We start from the raw sequence: 24,354 nt of genomic DNA, 5'->3' as shown, positions 1-24,354 counted from the left end.
GAGGGCCTTGAGACAAGACAGAGACAGCCCTGAGGGCTGCACCTCAATAGTCTAAAGAACTTCCCTCTCCACATCTCCTTTCCTAGGGTGACTCTGGGAACTGGAGAGGATGAAGAGCAGACAAGGGGAGGAAGACATGTTCTACTATTGAGATGCACCCTGGGAGGGGAGCAAAGTTCAACAGATGTAACAATAACAATGTTGACAAAGCCACACACACACACACACACACACACACACATACACACACACACACACACACACACACACACACACACACACCTGAAAGCTTTGAAGCACAAACTTCTGAGACAGAAACACACACTTTGATGTCTGAAGCGCACACGGACAAAAAACACAAAATGTCAAGAAAAATCACTCTAAAATACAATTTCCTCTCTAAAAGGTCAAAACAACAGACAAAATATTTCCAAATATCAACTACCAACGTCAAAATCATATCAAATCCATTATATTTTTTGTCATACGAGTCGAATACAACTGGTGTAGACTTTACAGTGAAACGTTTGCTTACGAGCCCTTCGCAACGAACGCAGAGTTTAAAAACAAAGAGTAACACAAGGAGTATGAACTTCCTGTCCAAAAAAGTAAAGATAAAAGTCACTAAATAGCAAAGTCAGCGTCATCTTGTCATCACACACCAACAAGCCAATCTAGCCTGTCCGTGATGACATAAACTAATACCCAGCGGCAATGTTGACACCAGACAAGGCATCTCCTCTATCTATAAAAATAAGATACAAGAAACAAGAAAGGATTGTATCTGTGTTTCTGTGTGTGTCGGCAAAGTAGAATTGACAGGTTAATTAAGATAGTTACCATGAGAACATCCTCTTCCACAAAAAAACCCCCCAAAAAACTGATTTCCATTAATGTTTTATTATTTTCTTTATTTAATAACAAACAAAAGTAAACATTACATTCACAAAAGTTACAAAATAATAAAGACATTTCAAATATCATATTATGTATATATACAGTGTTGTAACGATGTGAAAATAGTTAAAGTACAAAAGGGACAATAAATAAATATGGGTTAAATTTGGTATTTCACCCAGTAGATATGGGAGTTTATCAAAATCGGGTTTGTTTTCTAATTCTTTGTGGATCTGTGTAATCTGAGGGAAATATGTGTCTCTAATATGGTCATACATTTGGCAGGAGGTTAGGAAGTGCAGCTCAGTTTCCACCTCATTTTGTGGGCAGTGTTGCACATAGCCTGTCTTCTCTTGAGAGCCAGGTCTGCCTACAGCGACCTTTCTCAATAGCAAGGCTATGCTCACTGAGTCTGTACAAAGTCAAAGCTTTCCTTAAGAAGGGAGAAACTAGGGCCTGTAGGACCTGCCTTGTTGATAGTGTTGTTAAGAAGGTAGAAACTAGGGCCTGTAGGATCTGCCTTGTTGATAGTGTTGTTAAGAAGGTAGAAACTAGGGCCTGTAGGACCTGCCTTGTTGATAGTGGTGTTAAGATGGCAGAGCAGTGCTTTATTATGGACAGACTTCTCCCCATCTTAGCTACTGTTGTATCAATATGTTTTGACCATGACAGTTTACAATTCAGGGTTACGCCAAGCAGTTTAGTCATCTCAACTTGCTCAATTTCCACATTAATTATTAAAAGATGTAGTTGAGGTTTAGGGTTTAGTGAATGTTTTGTTCCAAATACAATGCTTTTAGTTTTAGAAATATTCAGGGCTAATTTATTCCTTGCCACCCACTCTGAAACTACCTGAAGCTCTTTGTTAAGTGTTGCAGTTATTTCAGTCGCTGTAGTAGCTGACGTGTGTAGTGTTGAGTCATCCGCATACATAGAAACTCTGGCTTTCCTCAAGGTGAGTGGCATGTCATTAGTAGCTCTGGGGAATTCCTGCTTCTACCTGGATTATGTTGGAGAGGCTTCCATTAAAGAAAACCCTCTGTGTTCTCTTGGACAGGGAACTCTTTCAATAATATCAAAAGCTGCACTGAAGTCCAACAAAACAACTTCCCCCAATCTTTTTATCTCTCAATTTCTCTCAGCCAATCATCAGTCATTTGTTTAAGTGTTGTGCTTGTTGAGTGTTTTTCCCAATAAGCATGCTGAAATTCTGTTTTCAATTTGTTTACTGTAAAATAGCATTGTATCTGGTCAAACACAATTTCCAGAAGTTTACTAACAGGCTGACTTCATTAGTATTTAACATGAGATCGTCTCTAATCTTTACAGGAATGTGGTTCTGAATATAGACCGCAACAACGTCCCCGTTGGCATTTCTGTCTTTCCTGTAGATGTTATAACCATGTATTGCTACCACTGTATCATCAAAGGTATTATCTAAGTGAGTTTCAGAGATAGTCAGAATATGAATATGTTACAAGCAAGTTATTGACTTCATGAACCTTGTTTCTCAGGCTGCATATGTTAATATGGGCTATTTTCAGCACTTTCTAGGTTGCTTGATTGTTTTTAATGCTTTACTGGGAAGCTTATCAGAGGTAGACTTACTCATGTTTTTTACATTGGAGCTGATAGTGCAGAGTGAACTGCATAAAGTGGTCTTCCTACTATTGCACACCGCCTCAGTGCTAACAGTGTAACTCTGGTTAATAGGCTCATGATTACAGCATACAATAGCTGTAGGATAAACAGATGTATTCGGTGCAATTAGGGGTACATCAATTAAATTACTTACATAGTCTTTGCCAATGCCCCTAAGATCATGTACATTTGATGCAGCATTATCACGACTCATTGTCACAATGGTAGGGATTAACTGAGCTGGTCTTGGATCATTTACCAGTCATTGTTTCAACACAGCCTTGAAATGTGTGGACAGAGTCCAGGAGCCAAGATGATTTGGATGGACTCCGTCATTCCTGTAGAGCGTCTTCTGTTTCCAGAAGGTGTCAAAGTTATCAATAAAAGTGACACCAGCAGAGCTACAGTAGTCTTTTAGCCAGGTGTAATACCAGCAGAGCTACAGTAGTCTTTTAACCAGGTGTGTAACACCAGCAGAGCTACAGTAGTCTTTTAGCCAGGTGTGTAATACCAGCAGAGCTACAGTAGTCTTTTAGCCAGGTGTGTAATACCAGCAGAGCTACAGTAGTCTTTTAGCCAGGTGTGTAATACCAGCAGAGCTACAGTAGTCTTTTAGCCAGGTGTAATACCAGCAGAGCTACAGTAGTCTTTTAGCCAGGTGTGTAATACCAGCAGAGCTACAGTAGTCTTTTAACCAGGTGTAATACCAGCAGAGCTACAGTAGTCTTTTAGCCAGGTGTGTAACACCAGCAGAGCTACAGTAGTCTTTTAACCAGGTGTGTAATACCAGCAGAGCTACAGTAGTCTTTTAGCCAGGTGTGTAACACCAGCAGAGCTACAGTAGTCTTTTAGCCAGGTGTGTAATACCAGCAGAGCTATAGTAGTCTTTTAGCCAGGTGTGTAACACCAGCAGAGCTACAGTAGTCTTTTAACCAGGTGTGTAATACCAGAGCTACAGTAGTCTTTTAACCAGGTGTAATACCAGCAGAGCTACAGTAGTCTTTTAGCCAGGTGTAATACCAGCAGAGCTACAGTAGTCTTTTAGCCAGGTGTAATACCAGCAGAGCTACAGTAGTCTTTTAGCCAGGTGTGTAATACCAGCAGAGCTACAGTAGTCTTTTAGCCAGGTGTGTAATACCAGCAGAGCTACAGTAGTCTTTTAGCCAGGTGTGTAATACCAGAGCTACAGTAGTCTTTTAACCAGGTGTGTAATACCAGCAGAGCTACAGTAGTCTTTTAACCAGGTGTAATACCAGCAGAGCTACAGTAGTCTTTTAACCAGGTGTAATACCAGCAGAGCTACAGTAGTCTTTTAGCCAGGTGTGTAATACCAGCAGAGCTACAGTAGTCTTTTAGCCAGGTGTGTAATGCCAGCAATCTGCTGAATCTTTCAAACCCGCGGCCCAACGATGGTACTGGAACTGAAATTATTGGCGTTTTTTTGGAGTCTTTTAATTCTAAAATCAGTTATTTTAAAATAAATGTTCAGATGTCGTTTGACCCCACATGGACTACGACAGTGTCAGCTCCCGGCTCCTGGGTAGAACAGTCAGAAGCAGCCTTGTTATGTCCTGTACTCCTGCTCCTGGGTAGAACAGTCAGAAGCAGCCTGGTTATGTCCTGTACTCCTGGGTAGAACAGTCAGAAGCAGCCTTGTGATGTCCTGTACTCCTGGGTAGAACAGTCAGAAGCAGCCTTGTTATGTCCTGTACTCCTGCTCCTGGGTAGAACAGTCAGAAGCAGCCTGGTTATGTCCTGTACTCCTGGGTAGAACAGTCGTAAGCAGCCTTGTGATGTCCTGTACTCCTGGGTAGAACAGTCAGAAGCAGCCTAGTTATGTCCTGTACTCCTGGGTAGAACAGGCAGAAGCAGCCTTGTTATGTCCTGTACTCCTTCTCCTGGGTAGAACAGTCAGAAGCAGCCTTGTTATGTCCTGTACTCCTGGGTAGAACAGTCAGAAGCAGCCTAGTTATGTCCTGTACTCCTGGGTAGAACAGTCAGAAGCAGCCTTGTTATGTCCTGTACTCCTGGGTAGAACAGTCAGAAACAGCCTTGTTATGTCCTGTACTCCTGCTCCTGGGTAGAACAGTCAGAAGCAGCCTGGTTATGTCCTGTACTCCTGGGTAGAACAGTCAGAAGCAGCCTTGTTATGTCCTGTACTCCTGGGTAGAACAGTCAGAAGCAGCCTTGTTATGTCCTGTACTCCTGGGTAGAACAGTCAGAAGCAGCCTGGTTATGTCCTGTACTCCTGGGTAGAACAGTCAGAAGCAGCCTTGTGATGTCCTGTACTCCTGCTCCTGTGTAGAACAGTCAGAAACAGCCTTGTTATGTCCTGTACTCCTGGGTAGAACAGTCAGAAGCAGCCTTGTTATGTCCTGTACTCCTGGGTAGAACAGTCAGAAGCAGCCTTGTTATGTCCTGTACTCCTGGGTAGAACAGTCAGAAGCAGCCTTGTGTTGTCCTGTACTCCTGGGTAGAACAGTCAGAAGCAGCCTTGTGATGTCCTGTACTCCTGGGTAGAACAGTCAGAAGCAGCCTTGTGTTGTCCTGTACTCCTGCTCCTGGGTAGAACAGTCAGAAGCAGCCTTGTGATGTCCTGTACTCCTGCTCCTGGGTAGAACAGTCAGAAGCAGCCTTGTTATGTCCTGTACTCCTGCTCCTGGGTAGAACAGTCAGAAGCAGCCTTGTTATGTCCTGTACTCCTGCTCCTGGGTAGAACAGTCAGAAGCAGCCTGGTTATGTCCTGTAATCCTGGGTAGAACAGTCAGAAGCAGCCTTGTTATGTCCTGTACTCCTGGGTAGAACAGTCAGAAGCAGCCTGGTTATGTCCTGTACTCCTGGGTAGAACAGTCAGAAGCAGCCTGGTTATGTCCTGTACTCCTGGGTAGAACAGTCAGAAGCAGCCTTGTGATGTCCTGTACTCCTGGGTAGAACAGTCAGAAGCAGCCTTGTTATGTCCTGTACTCCTGGGTAGAACAGTCAGAAGCAGCCTTGTTATGTCCTGTACTCCTGGGTAGAACAGTCAGAAGCAGCCTTGTTATGTCCTGTACTCCTGGGTAGAACAGTCAGAAGCAGCCTTGTTATGTCCTGTACTCCTGGGTAGAACAGTCAGAAGCAGCCTTGTTATGTCCTGTACTCCTGGGTAGAACAGTCAGAAGCAGCCTTGTTATGTCCTGTACTCCTGCTCCTGGGTAGAACAGTCAGAAGCAGCCTTGTTATGTCCTGTACTCCTGGGTAGAACAGTCAGAAGCAGCCTTGTTATGTCCTGTACTCCTGCTCCTGGGTAGAACAGTCAGAAGCAGCCTTGTTATGTCCTGTACTCCTGGGTAGAACAGTCAGAAGCAGCCTTGTTGGGTCCTGTACTCCTGGGTAGAACAGTCAGAAGCAGCCTTGTGATGTCCGGTACTCGTGCTCCTGGTTAGCACAGGGTTTTTGCCTTGGGGACCGAGATGTTTCTCACCACAGAGCTGCCTATGATGACAGCTGGTGATGTTGAATGGGCCGGTCTCTCAGGCAGTATCACGGTCTGGTGAGGCTGGGAGCTCCGAGGATCTGAACCCGAGGTAGAAGACACCGAAGATCGAGACAGAACCAAGGACAAAGACGCAGGTACCTCCGGATCTGATCTTGATTGGGAAGCCACCACGGACGAAGGCGTCGGAACCTCTGGATCCAGGGCGGCAAAGCTGTTTCTGGTCTGTGTCAGTTCTGGGCTCAACATCTCCGTGGAGACCCCCGTTGCCAGAGGACGCCTTCTTCGACTTCCACGGCGAGTGACGTACCTCCATGGCTGGTTGATTGGGTTGAGATCAGCTCTGTTCTCCAGGGAAGGGGGAGACCCCGTCGGGGATGGAACCCTGCTGAGCATCGGCCAGCCGGCTGTGGAGAGCCGCCACGGCGGGGAAACTTCCATCAGACCAGAGCGGCTACTGGGGTGGAAGAAAAAGAAAAAGTAGGCGGGCGTGGGTTCCCCACTAGCTTATGTAGGTTTGCTACTTGCTTGCTAAGAGTAGCTACTTCGCTCCTGTAGTCCTCCACAAGCAAGCAGTTGTCAACATTGAAAGTCAACGCATTCCACTTTGTCCCGGAACAAAGTAAACGCAGCTCCTGCAACGCTGGAAACATTCAGTAGCGGCCTCCATTTGAGACCACCCAGCCAGCTAGTTCAGGTTTCAATGTTCGACAGGTTTCAGTTTCGGCGTACAACAGTGTTCAACAACAACAAACATACGTCGCGCTCTGATGACGTCAGTGTAATTTCATCCCCTTGATTGTCCTCTCCTCTCCCACTCTCCTCCTTTCCCCCTCTCCTCCTTTCCCCCTCTCCTGTCCACCTCTCCTCCTCTCCCTCTCTCCTGTCCACCTCTCCTCCTCTCCCTCTCTCCTCTCCACCTCTCCTCCTCTCTTCCTCTTCCTCTCCTCCTGTCCACCTCTCCTCCTCTCCCTCTCCTCCTCTCCTCCTCTCCTCCTCTCCTCCTCTCCTCCTCTCCTCCTTTCCTCCTCTCTTCCTCTCTTCCTCTCCACCTCTCCACCCCTCCTCTCCTCCTCTCCACCTCTCCACCTCTCCACCTCTCCACCTCTCCACCCCTCCTCTCCTCCTCTCCTCCTCTCCACCTCTCCACCCCTCCTCCTCCTCCTCTCCTCTCCTCTCCTCTCCTCTCCTCTCCTCTCCTCTCCTCTCCTCTCCTCACCTCTCTTCCTCTCCTCTCCTCACCTCTCTTCCTCTCCTCTCCTCTCCTCACCTCTCTTCCTCTCCTCTCCTCTCCTCACCTCTCTTCCTCACCTCTCTTTCCTCACCTCTCTTTCCTCACCTCTCTTTCCTCTCCTCTCCTCTCCTCTCCTCACCTCTCTTCCTCTCCTCTCCTCTCCTCTCCTCTCCTCTCCTCTCCTCTCCTCTCCTCTCCTCTCCTCACCTCTCTTCCTCTCCTCTCCTCTCCTCATCTCTCTTCCTCACCTCTCTTTCCTCACCTCTCTTTCCTCACCTCTCTTTCCTCACCTCTCTTTCCTCTCCTCTCCTCTCCTCTCCTCTCCTCTCCTCTCCTCTCCTCTCCTCTCCTCTCCTCTCCTCTCCTCTCCTCTCCTCACCTCTCTTCCTCTCCTCTCCTCTCCTCACCTCTCTTCCTCACCTCTCTTTCCTCTCCTCTCCTCTCCTCTCCTCTCCTCTCCTCTCCTCTCCTCTCCTCTCCTCTCCACCTCTCGTGCTCTTCTCCTATATTCCCATAAAGGTCTGAATAGCAGCATCTCACCCAGGGGAAAACCTCTCTCAGGCCTTTGAAGTGGTAGATGATGATATCAGCGTGAAAGGGCCTATTGTCCCTGCCGACGCTTGGAGCTGGTGTGTGTGCGTCCCTGTGTGTGTGTCCCTGTGGGTGTGTGTGTGTGTGTGCGTCCCTGTGTGTGTGTGTGTGTGTGTGTCCCTGTGGGTGTGTGTGTGTCCCTGTGTGTGTGTGTGTGTGTGTGTGTGTGTGTGTGTGTGTGTGTGTGTGTGTGTGTGTGTGTGTGTGTGTGTTCGTAACCAGCCTCTCCACCTCGCCCTCTGAACCCTCCAATGTGATGCAGAGTAGAGGGTTGTGTAATGAGGTACAGCTGCCGCCGCTCAGCTTTGTCTTTTGATTGGTTGATTTAATTCAGATGAACCAGGAAGTCAATCAGTCAACAAGATAAACACTGTCTTTGATCATCTCTCATCTGAGAGACCCGCCTCTCGCTTTGTTTCAACCAGTCAACAGCTAAACAACCAATGAAACCAAATTGCTTCAATATTATCATAAACAATAACATGATGAGGATAATGTTTGACATGTTACATCAGGGCTGTAAATGGGGGGGGAGTCATTTAGGCGACTGACCCAATGTAAAATCATAGGATTCTATTGCAAACATTTTACACGTTAATAAAGTTATTTCACTTTGGGAACTTTGTCCTCTTGCCCGTCCCCCGTCCCCCGCATACCTGGAAAGTATTGAACACAGACAGTCTGCGGATGGTTTGATAGACCTACCTAGTGTACTGTCCCTTTAAATGTTACTAGATCACAATGGTTGTTCAGAGTGGATGGTTTAATAGACTTAACTAGTGTTACTAGATCACAATGGTTGTTCAGAGTGGATGGTTTAATAGACTTAACTAGTGTTACTAGATCACAATGGTTGTTCAGAGTGGATGGTTTAATAGACTTAACTAGTGTTACTAGATCAGAATGGTTGTTCAGAGTGGATGGTTTAATAGACTTAACTAGTGTTACTAGATCAGAATGGTTGTTCAGAGTGGATGGTTTAATAGACTTAACTAGTGTTACTAGATCACAATGGTTGTTCAGAGTGGGGGTCATTGCTGTCAGACTGGGTGTCATGGTAAACCCTGAGAGAGGAGAGCTTTGTTTGGTGAGAACCATTTCAACTGAAGCTACATACCGGTCATGCATTGTAAGTAGTGTGGTAGTGTGGTAGTGTGCATACTAAGTAGTGTGGTAGTGTGCATACTAAGTAGTGTGGTGGTGTGCATTGTAAGTAGTGTGGTAGTGTGCATACTAAGTAGTGTGGTAGTGGGCATACTAAGTAGTGTGGTAGTGTGCATACTAAGCAGTGTGGTAGTGTGCATACTAAGTAGTGTGTTAGTGTGCATACTAAGTAGTGTGGTAGTGTGCATACTAAGTAGTGTGGTAGTGTGCATTGTAAGTAGTGTGGTAGTGTGCATACTAAGTAGTGTGGTAGTGTGCATACTAAGTAGTGTGGTAGTGTGCATACTAAGTAGTGTGCATACTAAGTAGTGTGGTAGTGTGCATTGTAAGTAGTGTGGTAGTGTGCATACTAAGTAGTGTGGTAGTGTGCATTGTAAGTAGTGTGGTAGTGTGCATTGTAAGTAGTGTGGTAGTGTGCATACTAAGTAGTGTGGTAGTGTGCATACTAAGTAGTGTGTTAGTGTGCATACTAAGTAGTGTGGTAGTGTGCATACTAAGTAGTGTGGTAGTGTGCATTGTAAGTAGTGTGGTAGTGTGCATACTAAGTAGTGTGGTAGTGTGCATACTAAGTAGTGTGGTAGTGTGCATACTAAGTAGTGTGCATACTAAGTAGTGTGGTAGTGTGCATACTAAGTAGTGTGCATACTAAGTAGTGTGGTAGTGTGCATTCCAAGTAGTGTGGTAGTGTGCATTGTAAGTAGTGTGGTAGTGTGCATACTAAGTAGTGTGGTAGTGTGCATACTAAGCAGTGTGGTAGTGTGCATACTAAGTAGTGTGTTAGTGTGCATACTAAGTAGTGTGGTAGTGTGCATACTAAGTAGTGTGGTAGTGTGCATACTAAGTAGTGTGCATACTAAGTAGTGTGGTAGTGTGCATACTAAGTAGTGTGCATACTAAGTAGTGTGGTAGTGTGCATTGTAAGTAGTGTGGTAGTGTGCATACTAAGTAGTGTGGTAGTGTGCATTGTAAGTAGTGTGGTAGTGTGCATACTAAGTAGTGTGGTAGTGTGCATACTAAGTAGTGTGGTAGTGTGCATACTAAGTAGTGTGGTAGTGTGCATTCCAAGTAGTGTGGTAGTGTGCATTGTAAGTAGTGTGGTAGTGTGCATACTAAGTAGTGTGGTAGTGTGCATTGTAAGTAGTGTGGTAGTGTGCATACTAAGTAGTGTGGTAGTGTACATACTAAGTAGTGTGGTAGTGTGCATACTAAGTAGTGTGGTAGTGTGCATTGTAAGTAGTGTGGTAGTGTGCATACTAAGGAGTGTGGTAGTGTGCATTGTAAGTAGTGTGGTAGTGTGCATACTAAGTAGTGTGGTAGATTCGTCTTCCTTGGGTCTCCCGAGTGGCGCAGCATTCTTAAGCCACTGCATCTCAGTGCTCGAGGCGTCACTACAGACCCTGGTGCGATTCCAGGCTGTATCACAACCGGCCGTGATTGGGAGTCCCATAGGGCGGCGTACAAATGGCCCAGCGTCGTCCGGGTTAAGGTTTGGCCGGGGTAGGCCGTCATTGTAAATAAGAATTTGTTATTAACTGACTTGCCTAGTTAAATAAAGGTTAAATAAAACATGTAATTCTAATTTGAAGATAATCGTCATTGAAGTTGGTGGTTACTACTGGTTTCAGATCCGAGGCGAGAGATATTGTCCGCCATGTTTTTGGTAATGGCTCGGAGTGATGTCACGCACCCAAGAAGCCTCAACCAATCACCCAACAGATATGAATGGCTTTACCTTTGTGTATCCAATGAAAGGACATTTGCCTCCTAGTGAGAGGTGCTGCAGCCCAGACTCCTACTGAGTGGTTCTTCAGGACAGGTTAGAACTAGCCATCAGGAAGTGGCCCGGACCTCTCTCACTGTCAGGGGACATCGGCTGTGTTGACAGACAGACACATTTGACAGAAGTATCACAAATTCTAGAAACCAACCGTTTTCATGTTCTTGTATAAAAAAAAACAAAAAAAACAAAAAAAAACAAGTACAAATGTTTTGTTATACCGTGCAACACTAGTATGTGGAGATGAAGCTGGCATCACCATCCAGCCCTGGCACAGGTAGACTAGGGTGGTAGTCATGCCAACCAGGGTGCCAGCTTCCCTCACACACACACACACACACACACACACACACACACACTCTTTAGTATTTTTCTAGAGCACGTCGTCCTTTCGTCTCTGGCGTATCACATGATTAAACCAGTGACAAGGCCATGGGAAAGTGCTGACGTCACTTCCTTAGCAACCGCTCGACAACCGTCGTTCCGTATGGTCCAGCTAATGTCTTGTCGTTGAGCTTCACCACCAGTGTTTTTATGAATGGAGCTTCTAGACTACAGAACGTTAGCGGAAAAACACTCTGGAGACAATGGTCGTTGCCAAAACAAACGTTGTCAAGCTGTTGCTAGGGGGGTAGTCAGGTCACCTGTAGCCTCAGAGGACGTGTGACGGTGCCAACCCTTGTGCGCCCTTTACCCTGGAGGGTGTGGCTGGCAGGGTGTGGCTGGCAGGGTGTGCTGGCCGATGCAGAAGTGACGGTGTTAAGATGGCCTGACACTGTTTACAGAGAGATGGAGGGAACTGATACTGTTTACAGAGAGATGGAGGGATCTGACACTGTTTACAGAGAACTGACACTGTTTACAGGGAACTGACTGTTTACAGAGAGATGGAGGGAACTGACACTGTTTACAGAGAGATGGAGGGATCTGACACTGTTTACAGGGAGATGGAGGGATCTGACACTGTTTACAGGGAGATGGAGGGAATTGACACTGTACAGAGCCAGAGAAAGATAAACAAATTATTGTATAACCACTTTCCTGCTTTACTTCTCTTTTTCTCTATCTATCTCTGTCTCTCTCTGTCTCTCTCTCTCTCTGTCTCTCTCTCTCTGTCTCTCTCTCTCTGCCTCTCTCTGTCTCTCTCTCTCTCTCTGCCTCTCTCTGTCTCAATTAAATTTGATGGGCTTTATTGTAATGGGAAACATATGTTTACATGGCCAAAACAAATGGAATAGAAGTGAAATAAACAAGAGAAACATTAAAACAGTCTAGACATTTCAATTGGTATATTATTAGCTATCTACAGTGTTGTGGCGATGTTGAAGTACAAAAGGGAAAATAAATAAGCATAAATATGGGTTGTATTTACAATGGTGTTTGTTCTTCACTGGTTTCCCTTTTCTCATGACGACGGGTCACAAATCTTGCTGCTGTGATGGAACACTGTGGTATTTCACCCAGTAGATATGGGATTTTATCAATGTTTTATTTGTTTTCAAATTATTTTGTGTGGTCTGTGTTATTGTGGAAAATTCAATCCAAAGAATAAGGCAGAGACTATTTCATGATATAATAGACACATCTTTAATACAAGCAGCTGCACGGCAGATCCACTTCTGTTTTCACAGGGAAGAACTTCACGGAGAAATGGTTTACATGTCCCTTGTATAGTGAAAGGTCACATTGTTTACGTAACAGTTATTTCAATACATCAACCGTTCCCGGGAACACAATGGCCTTTCTGTTAGTGTGCAGACATACTGTACCAGGGGTCTAGGAAAGGCAACACAATCCAAGACAGAACATATCCCTTTGAGAAATTACAACAGCTCACCCCAAATTCTGCCAGCACAGTGTGATCTGTAGGAAATATCTGTCTGTAATATGGTCATATATTTGGCAGGAGGTTAAAGAAGTGGAGCTCAGTTTTTGTGGGCAGTGTTGCACATAGCTTGTCTTCTCTTGAGAGCCTGGTCTGCCTACGGTGGCCTCTCTCAATAGCTCTGCTCCAGTATTTCATCTGCAAAATCTTTTAGCTGTGGGGGGAAAGTTAGCAGAGTTGGGAGGGGGGGTTAAGGGGTTGGACCCCCAAAAAACCAAATATAAGTATTGAAAATCTTAATTCTGGTGACTTTTTAAAAGGAAAAAAACTCAAATATATTATTTCCACCCCCAGAAGTGAGCTCAATAGCGAATTGGTAAGATGATTACAGTATACAGGATGCAATTTAAGGTTGAGTGCTGCAGCTATCTAAAGAAACACAACAATAATAAAAATACTAAAAAATTGATCTTGACAAAAATGTAACTTGACTGAATATGAATTAGAACCCATTAATTAATATTCATCACGAAAGTAGAGGGTTGAAAATCTCTTTCCAGGTTCTGACAAAAACCTCTGACATAGTTTACAGCCTTTGTTCTGACATAGTTTACAGCCTTTGTTCTGACATAGTTTACATCCTTTGTTCTGACATAGTTTACAGCCTTTGTTCTGACATAGTTTACAGCCTTTGTTCTGACATAGTTTACATCCTTTGTTCTGACATAGTTTACAGCCTTTGTTCTGACATAGTTTACAGCCTTTGTTCTGACATAGTTTACAGCCTTTGTTCTGACATAGTTTACAGCCTTTGTTCTGACATAGTTTACAGCCTTTGTTCTGACATAGTTTACAGCCTTTATTCTGACATAGTTTACAGCCTTTGTTCTGACATAGTTTACAGCCTTTGTTCTGACATAGTTTACAGCCTTTGTTCTGACATAGTTTACAGCCTTTGTTCTGACATAGTTTACAGCCTTTGTTCTGACATAGTTTACAGCCTTTATTCTGACATAGTTTACAGCCTTTATTCTGACATAGTTTACAGCCTTTGTTCTGACATAGTTTACAGCCTTTGTTCTGACATAGTTTACAGCCTTTGTTCTGACATAGTTTACAGCCTTTAGTTCTGACATAGTTTACAGCCTTTGTTCTGACATAGTTTACAGCCTTTGTTCTGACATAGTTTACAGCCTTTGTTCTGACATAGTTTACAGCCTTTGTTCTGACATAGTTTACAGCCTTTGTTCTGACATAGTTTACAGCCTTTGTTCTGACATAGTTTACAGCCTTTGTTCTGACATAGTTTACAGCCTTTATTCTGACATAGTTTACAGCCTTTATTCTGACATAGTTTACAGCCTTTGTTCTGACATAGTTTACAGCCTTTGTTCTGACATAGTTTACAGCCTTTGTTCTGACATAGTTTACAGCCTTTGTTCTGACATAGTTTACAGCCTTTGTTCTGACATAGTTTACAGCCTTTGTTCTGACATAGTTTACAGCCTTTGTTCTGACATAGTTTACAGCCTTTGTTCTGACATAGTTTACAGCCTTTGTTCTGACATAGTTTACAGCCTTTGTTCTGACATAGTTTACAGCCTTTGTTCTGACATAGTTTACAGCCTTTGTTCTGACATAGTTTACAGCCTTTGTTCTGACATAGTTTACAGCCTTTGTTCTGACATAGTTTACAGCCTTTGTTCTGACATAGTTTACAGCCTTTGTTCTGACATAGTTTACAGTCTTTGTTCTGACATAGTTTACAGCCTTTGTTCTGACATAGTTTACAGCCTTTGTTCTGACATAGTTTACAGCCTTTATTCTGACATAGTTTACAGCCTTTATTCTGACATAGTTTACAGCCTTTGTTCTGACATAGTTTACAGCCTTTGTTCTGACATAGTTTACAGCCTTTGTTCTGACATAGTTTACAGCCTTTGTTCTGACATAGTTTACAGCCTTTGTTCTGACATAGTTTACAGCCTTTGTTCTGACATAGTTTACAGCCTTTGTTCTGACATAGTTTACAGCCTTTGTTCTGACATAGTTTACAGCCTTTGTTCTGACATAGTTTACAGCCTTTGTTCTGACATAGTTTACAGCCTTTGTTCTGACATAGTTTACAGCCTTTGTTCTGACATAGTTTACAGCCTTTGTTCTGACACAGTTTACAGCCTTTGTTCTGACATAGTTTACAGCCTTTGTCAGAGCACTTTATTCTTCCAACACTCCAACACTCAGACATCATTAACAGATAGCCAGGGGAACACTCCAACACTCAGACATCATTAACAGATAGCCAGGGGAACACTCCAACACTCAGACATCATTAACAGATGGCCAGGGGAACACTCCAACACTCAGACATCATTAACAGATAGCCAGGGGAACACTCCAACACTCAGACATCATTAACAGATAGCCAGGGGAACACTCCAACACTCAGACATCATTTACAGATAGCCAGGGGAACACTCCAACACTCAGACATAAATTACAGATAGCCAGGGGAACACTCAGACATCATTTACAGATAGCCAGGGGTACACTACAACACTCAGACATCATTTACAGATACCCAGGGGAATACTCCAACACTCAGACATTATTTACAGATAGCCAGGGGAACACTCCATCACTCAGACATCATTTACAGATAGACAGAGGCACACTCCAACACTCAGACATAATTTACAGATAGCCAGGGGAACACTACAACACTCAGACATAATTTACAGATAGCCAGGGACACACTCCAACACTCAGAGATCATTTACAGATAGCCATGGGAACATTCCAACACTCCAACATCATTTACAGATAGCCAGGGGCACACTCCAACACTCAGACATCATTTACAGATAGCCAGGGGAACACTCCAATACTCAGACATCATTACAGATAGCCAGGGGAACACTCCAATACTCAGACATCATTTACAGATAGCCAGGGGAACACTCCAACACTCAGACATCATTTACAGATAGCCAGGGGTACACTCCAACACTCAGACATCATTTACAGATAGCCAGGGGAACACTCCAATACTCAGACATCATTACAGATAGCCAGGGGAACACTCCAACACTCAGACATCATTTACAGATAGCCAGGGGTACACTCCAACACTCAGACATCATTTACAGATAGCCAGGGGAGCACTCCAACACTCAGACATCATTTACAGATAGCCAGGGGAACACTCCAACACTCAGACATTATTTTTCAGATAGCCAGGGGAACACTCCAACACTCCAACATCATTTACAGATAGCCAGGGGAACACTCCAACACTCAGACATCATTTACAGATAGACAGAGGCACACTCCAACACTCAGACATCATTTACAGATAGCCAGGGGAACACTCCAACACTCAGACATCATTACAGATAGCCAGGGGAACACTCCACACACTCAGACATCATTTACAGATAGCCAGGGACACACTCACATTGCCACAGCAAGTGAAATAGATAACAAACAACAGTGAAATTAACAATGAAAAATGTACAGTAAACATTACACTCACAGAAGTTCACAAAGAATAAAGACATTACAAATGTCATATTATGTATATATACAGTGTTGTAACGATGTGAAAATAGTTAAAGTACAAAAGGGAAAATAAATAAGCATAAATATGGGTTGTATTTACAATGGTGTTTGCTCTTCACTGGTTGCCCTTTTCTTGTGGCAACAGGTCACACATCTTGCTGCTGTGATGGAGCACTGTGGTATTTCACCCAGTAGATATGGGAGTTTATCAATATCGGGTTTGTTTTTTAATTCTTTATGGATCTGTGTAATCTGAGGGAAATATGTGTCTCTAATATGGTCATACATTTGGCAGGACGTTAGGAAGTGCAGCTCAGTTTCCACCTCATTTTGTGGGCAGTGTTGCACATATCCTGTCTTCTCTTGAGAGCCAGGCCTGCCTACGGCGGCCTTTCTCAATACCAAGGCTATGCTCACTGAGTCTGTATATAGTCAAAGCTTTCCTTAAGTTTGGGTCAGTCACAGTTGTCTGGTGTTCTGCCACTGTGTACTCTCTGTTTAGGGCCAAATCTCTCTGTCTTTCACTCTCTCTCTTTCTGTCTCCCTCTCTGTGTCTCTCTCTGTCTCTCTTTGTCTCTGTCTCTCTCTGTGTCTCTCCCTCTGTGTCTCTCTCTGTGTCTCTCTTTGTCTCTGTCTCTCTCTCTGTGTCTCTCTCTGTCTCTCTCTGTCTGTCTCTCTTCGTCATATGTACATCTTTCTCTCTCTATCCGTCTCTCTCTGTGTCTCTCTCTCTGTCTCTCTCTCTGTGTCTCTCTGTCTCTCTCTCTGTCTCTCTTTGTGTCTCTCTGTGTCTCTCACTGTCTCTCTTTGTCTCTGTCTCTGTCTGTCTCTGTGTCTCTCTCTGTCTCTCTCTCTGCGTCTCTCTCTGTGTCTCTCTCTCTGTCTCTCTCTCTGTCTCTCTCTGTCTCTCTCTCTGCGTCTCTCTCTGTGTCTCTCTCTCTGTCTCTCTCTCTCTGTCTCTCTCTCTGTGTCATATGTACATCTTTTTCTCTGTCATGCTCAGACAAATAGGTTTTAATTGCTTGATTAGGTTACCATGACCACCGTTTCCAGAACTGTAAATGTGTGTGTGTCAGTGTGCTTTAGCACCATGTCCTATTTCTGGACTGACCTGAATGTTTAAACCAAGGGTTTTCACACCTCTCCTTGGGGAACTCCAGCCTTTCCATGTATCATCAAGCCCTTGATTAGGCGAATCAGTAAACTAGTTCAGGGCTACAACACAATTGTAAAACATCTGGGGATCTCAGGGGAGAGGTTTGAGAACCACTGAGTTATAAACAAGACAGGGACAAGTTCCAGTAGTCATATGTCCATTGTTCTTCTTCTGTGGGGAAGCTTCTGCAGAATTGAAAGCAGAGCTCTGTTTCTCTCTCTCTCTCTCTCTCTCTCTCTCTGTGTGTTTTTTTTAGGAGGCTATCGAGGGGGCACATTTTCTGCCTGTTCTGTTTTGAGAGTTGATGTGTCTTATCCACACAGGGAGGGAGGGAGAGAGAGAGAGACTCTGTGGCCTGCAGCATTAGGAGGGCTCTTCAAATAGTAATTTCCATCTATCAGATACTTCGTCCCAAATGGCACCCTATTGTCTACATAGTGCACTACTTTTGAGCAGGGCCCATATGGAAAAGTACTAGGAAATGGTTTGGGACACAAACCCCAGTTCTACTCTCCTCCGCCTAAGAGTTTAAACACTTCACAAAATAATGATTTCCCTTTTCTTCCCTCCCTCCCTCCCTCTCTCTCTCTCTCTCTCTCTCTTTCTCTCTCTCTGTCTCTCTCCAGCTGGTGGGGGGTGAGTTTGACCTAGAGATGAACTTCATCATTCAGGACAGTGAGAGTATAGGCTGTATGGTGGACCTGCTGTCTCACTGCGAAGTCACCTGCCAGGCTGAGGTAAGAAATACTATATTATTACAGTATATTCTATATATATATAATGGCACCGGAGGGGATGTCTGCCGTTTTACGGGCTCCTATCCAACTGTGTTATTGTGTGTTTTTTCACATTGTTTGTAACTCATTTTGTACATAATGTTGCTGCTACCGTCTCTTATGACCAAAAAGAGCTTCTGGAAATCAGAACAGCGGTTACTCACCTCGAACTGGACAAAGATTTTTTTCTTTAATGAATCCGACGCAAAGGATATACTGCTCTCCGGCGACCAGGCCCAAATCCCTGTCATTACTGTGAAGAAAAGACGGAGATACAAAGAGAGAAGATTAGGGTGCCTTGTGAGGATTCGTAGGCGAGTGAGTAAATCACCACTACCATCGGTTGTATTGGTCAATCACTGGAGAATAAACTGGATGATCTACTGTCGAGACTATCCTACCAACGGGACATTGACAGCTGTAATGTCTTATGTTTCACCAAGTCGTGGCTGAACAACGACACGGATAATATAGAGCTGGCTGGGTTTTCATTGGCAGAACAGAGCAGCTACTTTCGGTAAGATGAGGGGCGTGTTTCTATTTCTCAATAACTGCACGATGTGTAATATTAAACAAGTCTAGAGGTATTGCTCACCTGAGGTAGAGTACCTCATGATAAGCTATAGACCACACTATCTACCAAGAGAGTTCTCATCTATATTATTCGTAGCCATCTATTTACCACCACTAAGACCAGACTCAATGATCTGTAGAAGGAAGCGGTGATCGTAGTGGCCGGGGACTTTAATACAGGCAAATTGAAATAGTTGTACCTAATTTCTACCAGCATGTCACGTGCAACCAGAAAAAAAAACTCTCGACCACCTTTACTCCACACACAGAGATGTATACAAAACTCTCCCCTGCCCTCCATTTGGCAAATATGACCATAATTATATCCTCTTGGTTCCTGCCTACAAGCACAAACTAAAGCAGGAAGTACCATTGACTCGGTCAATACGGAAGTGATCAGATGATGCGGATGCCACACTACAGGACTGTTTTGCTAGCACAGACTGGAATATGTTCCAGGATTCATCCAATGGCATTGAGGAGTATACCACTTCAGTCACCGGCTTCATCAATAAGTGCATTGACAATGTTATCCCCACATTGACCATACGTACATATCCCAACCAGAAGCCATGGATTACAGGAAACATCTGCACAAGGTTAGAGCTACCACTTTCAAGGAGCGGGACCCTAATACGGACACTTATAAGAAATCTCGCTATGCCCTCAGATGAACCATCAAACAGGCAAAGTGTCAATACAGGACTAAGATTGAATCCTACTACACTGGCTCTGACGCTCGTCGGATGTGGCAGGGCTAGCAAACTATTACTGACTACAAAAGGGAAACCCAGCCGAGAGGTGCCCAGTGACGCGAGCCTACCTGATGAGCTAAATTGCTTTTATTCTTGCTTCGTGGCAAGCAACACTGAGGCATGCATGAGATCACCAGCTGTTCTTGACGACTGTGTGATCAGGCTCTCTGTAGCCGATGTGAGCAAGACCTTAAACAGGTCAACTTTTCACATGGCCGCGGGGCCAGATGGATTACCAGGGCGAGTACTCAGAGTATGTGTGGACCAACTGGCAAGTGTCTTTGCTGACATTTTCAACCTCTCCCAGACCGAGTCTGTAATACCTACATGTTTCAAGCAGACCACCATAGTAACCTGCCTAAATGACTACCTCCATGTAGCATTCAAGTCGGTAGCCATGAAGTGCTTTGAAACGCTGGTCATGGCTCACATCAACATCAGCACCATAATCCTAGAAAACCTTAGACCCACTCCAATTTGCGTACCGCCCCAACAGATCCACCGATGACGCAATCTCAATCGCACTCCACACTGCCCTTTCCCATCTGGACAAAAAAAACACCTGTTTGAGAATGCTGTTTATTGACTACAGCTCAGTGTTCAAAACCATAGTGCCCACAAAGCTCAACACTAAGCTAAGCACCCTGGGACTAAACACCGCCCTCAGCAACTGGTTTCTGGACTTCCTGACGGGCCGCCCCAGGTGGTAAGGATAGGGAACAACATATCCGCCACACTGATCCTCAACACCTCAGGGGATGCGTGCTCAGCCCCCTCCTGTATTCCCTGTTCAGCCACGACTGCGTGGCCTAGCATAACTCTAACACCATCATTCAATTTGCCAATGACACAACAGTGGTATGCCTGATCACCGACAAGGTTTAAAATGCAAATGTTTTATCATTTAAAAAATCTTTAAAATGACATGAATTGGCAATTCAGATGTGGTCCTCTGTCTGACCCTTAGGGGTCAATGCAGTTCAATTTATGGCTGTCCTGGCTACTTACCAGACAGAACAGTTCAATCTATGGCTGTCCTGGCTATTTACCAGACAGAACAGTTCAATCTATGGCTGACCTGGCTACTTACCAGAGACAACAGTTCAATCTATGGCTGTCCTGGCTACCTACCAGCTCATCTGACCGTTTTTGAGAACTTTGTCCACCAGGACCATCACGTTTTTTTCAACTTGGCATCTTGCAGTCTGGTTCTAGATATTATTATATAGGGTATTGAAGCTGACATCATCTACCTTTGACAACTGCTGCATATCAACTGCAATCATTTTCTGTAATCAGCTGCTAGCGAACGGGTTGGGTCTCACGGTGCCTCCCTTCCAGCACTGCACCTGCCAATGTAGCTCACCACCTTGCAATATTTTGCGTTTCACCTTCTCATTTATTAACTTGTCAAAGTATTAACATTGTTGGATTCGACATTTTGAACATTGAGATATGAAATAAATGATAAAGAAGCATAGAATATAAGGAGTGAAAGAGACTGGGTTTTATGTCAAAAGTTAATGGTTCTCTGTAGAAAGACAGACCGGGAGGAGAGTAACGTGTTGATATAGGGGAGACAGGTGGATTTGGAATGTGTTGGGTGGATGGGAGGAGAGCAATGTGTTGATATAGGGGAGACAGGTGGATTTGGAATGTGTTGGGTGGATGGGAGGAGAGCAATGTGTTGATATAGGGGAGACAGGTGGATTTGGAATGTGTTGGGTGGACCGGGAGGAGAGCAATGTGTTGATATAGGGGAGACAGGTGGATTTGGAATGTGTTGGGTGGACCGGGAGGAGAGTAACGTGTTGATATAGGGGAGACAGGTGGATTTGGAATGTGTTGGGTGGATGGGAGGAGAGCAACGTGTTGATATAGGGGAGACAGGTGGATTTGGAATGTGTTGGGTGGATGGGAGGAGAGCAATGTGTTGATATAGGGGAGACAGGTGGATTTGGAATGTGTTGGGTGGACCGGGAGGAGAGTAACGTGTTGATATAGGGGAGACAGGTGGATTTGGAATGTGTTGGGTGGATGGGAGGAGAGCAACGTGTTGATATAGGGGAGACAGGTGGATTTGGAATGTGTTGGGTGGATTGGAGGAGAGCAATGTGTTGATATAGGGGAGACAGGTGGATTTGGAATGTGTTGGGTGGATGGGAGGAGAGCAATGTGTTGATATAGGGGAGACAGATGGACATCTGTGGATTAGGTGAAGGAGGGGTTGAGGTCAGGAGGTGAGGTCAGATCCCCCTGAAGGGAGTAATAAGTGTTTATGTTACCCTCTTTACTCTTTTCCTGTAGAACCATAACATGTAAGAAGGATTGGAGAGAAGGAGGAGTGTCTTAATGTTGGTTATAGCCGTTCCGTAGCGGAACGTCTAGCCAACATCCAATGGAACAGCAGGGCGCGAAATACAAAACATCAAAAATCTAATATTTTACACCATTTTAAAGATACACTTCTCCTTAATCTAACCACATTGTCCGATTTCAAAAAGGCTTTACAGCGAAAGCAAAACATTAGATTATGTTAGGAGAGTACATAGACAAAAATAACCACACAGCCATTTTCCAAGCAAGTATATGTGTCACAAAAAAAACAAAAACACAGCTAAATGAAGCACTGACCTTTGACGATCTTCATCAGATGACACTCCTAGGACATCATGTTACACAATACATGTATGTTTTGTTCGATAAAGTTCATATTTATATCCAAAAACAGCATTTTACATTGGCGCGTGATGTTCAGAAAATGTATTCCCACCAAAACCCCGGTGAATGTGCACATCAATTTACAAAAATACTCATCATAAACGATGACAAAATATATAACAATTATTTAAAGAATGATAGATAGACTACTCCTGGATGCAACCGCTGTGTCAGATTTTAAAATAGCTTTACGGAGAAAGCACATTTTTCAAAATTCTGAGTATATAGCTTGCCATCACAGCAAGCTATACAGACACCCGCCAAGTTCGGGGTCACCTAAACTCAGATTTAGTATTATAAATATTCTCTTACCTTTGCTGATCTTCGTCAGAATGCACTCCCAGGACTGCTACTTCCACAATAAATGTTGTTTTTGTTCGAAATAATCCATATTTATGTCCAAATACCTCTGTTTTGTTTGTGCATACAGAGCACTATCCAAAGGCATAACGCGCGAGCGCGGTACCAGAGACGAAAAGTCTAAATGTTCCATTACCGTTCTTAGAAGCATGTCAAACATTGTTTAAAATCAATCTTTATGGTATTTTTAACGTAAAAATGCGATAATATTCCAACCGGACAATAGCATATTCATTCAAGAAGAAAAAGAAGGAACGGCGTGCTCGCGGGATCGCGCATCCTCAATCCCTTTGTCCCCAGGCAGTCCACTGATTGACTGAGCTACTATTCTTTTCCCAGTGACAGGAGAATGCTGAAATTACTTTCTGAAGGCTGTTGACAGCCAATGGAAGCCTTAGGAAGTGCAACGTGACCCCACAGACATTGTAGTTTCGATAGAGATTCAAAAGAAGAACTACAATTCTCAGACTTTCCACTTCCTGGTTGGATTTTTCTCAGGTTTTTGCCTGCCACATGAGTTCTGTTATACTCAGACATCATTCAAACAGTTTTAGAAACTTCAGAGTGTTTTCTATCCAAATCTACTAATAATATGAATATTCTAGTTTCTGGGCCAGAGTAGTAACCAGTTTAATTTGGGTACGTTTTTCATCCGGCCGTGAAAATACTGCCCCCTATAGCGAAGAGGTTAAGGGGGATATATATACCTGTGATGGGAGAACTGTTGGGATGTCTGAATTACAGCTGTACAGAACCTTTGGGAAGAATTAAACTTGGTTAAAGCTTCTCTAGTGTCCGTGAGTTATTTACTCTGAAAAATAAGAACCTAACGTCACAGGTCTTCCCTGTGGCTCAGTTGGTAGGGCACGGTGTTTGCAACGCCAGCATGGTGTGTGCAACGCCAGGGTTGTGGGTTCGATTCCCACGGGGGGCCAGTACAAAAAAATGCATGAAGTGAAATTAAATGCATGATATGTATGCATTCACTACTGTAAGTCGCACTGGATAAGAATGACTAAAATGTAAATGTAACATACAGGACTACGTTGCTGTTGCTTCCCTGTCTCACTCTCTGCCATTTTTCTGTTGATGACGTGTGCAATACTTTGTCTGTGCCGATGCAAATAATTTTAAAGATGCACATTTCATCCTACCTCCACTGTTGTTACGTTAGTTATTTGATTTTTTTTTTTTTTTTACCATGATGATGATAATCATGGCTGTTAGTGATGACTGCACTGTGATTTTAGTTTTGGAAAAAAAACTACAAAATGTTAAGGATTTTTCCTAAACGTTAATGATCCCAAATGTGTTTTAAATATTTAAACACCCCTAGTTTGGAATTCCTGTTGTTAGTTTATACTGCCCAAGATATACTGTTGAAGTCGGAAGTTTACATACACCTTAGCCAAATACATTTAAACTCAGTTTTTCACAATTCCTGACATTTAATCGTAGTAAAAATTCCCTGTCTTCGGTCAGTTAGGATCACCACTTTATTTTAAGAATGTGACATGTCAGAATAATAGTAGAGAGAATGATTTATTTGAGATTTAATTTATTTCATCACATTTCCAGTGGGTCAGAAGTTTACATACACTCAATTAGTATTTGGTAGCATTGCCTTTAAATTGTTTAACTTGGGTCAAACGTTTCAGGTAGCCTTCCACAAGCTTCCCACAATAAGTTGGGTGAATTTTGGCCCACACCTCCTGACAGTGCTGGTTTAACTGAGTCCGGTTTGTAGGCCTCCTTGCTCTCACATGCTTTTTCAGTTCTGCCCACAAATGTTCTATAGGATTGTGGTCAGGGCTTTGTGATGGCCACTCCAATATCTTGACTTTGTTGTCC

At 43.8% G+C, this 24,354-nt stretch overlaps 1 protein-coding gene across 1 annotated transcript in view; it reads left to right on the top strand.

The window, feature by feature from the left end:
* The window catches only part of LOC115155048 (neurobeachin-like), a 161,732-nt gene that overhangs the window by 27,209 nt on the left and 110,169 nt on the right, over positions 1-24,354 (top strand). The window contains exon 2 of the mRNA XM_029701843.1: positions 17,945-18,055. Coding sequence (XP_029557703.1) covers positions 17,945-18,055 — 111 coding nt within the window. The remainder of the gene's footprint in view (positions 1-17,944; positions 18,056-24,354) is intronic.

The sequence above is a fragment of the Salmo trutta genome, chromosome 19, assembly GCF_901001165.1.
Source record: "Salmo trutta chromosome 19, fSalTru1.1, whole genome shotgun sequence".
Lineage (NCBI taxonomy): Eukaryota > Metazoa > Chordata > Actinopteri > Salmoniformes > Salmonidae > Salmo > Salmo trutta.
The sequence above is the reverse complement of the archived record's forward strand: the minus strand, read 5'-3'. Positions and strand labels throughout refer to the sequence as shown.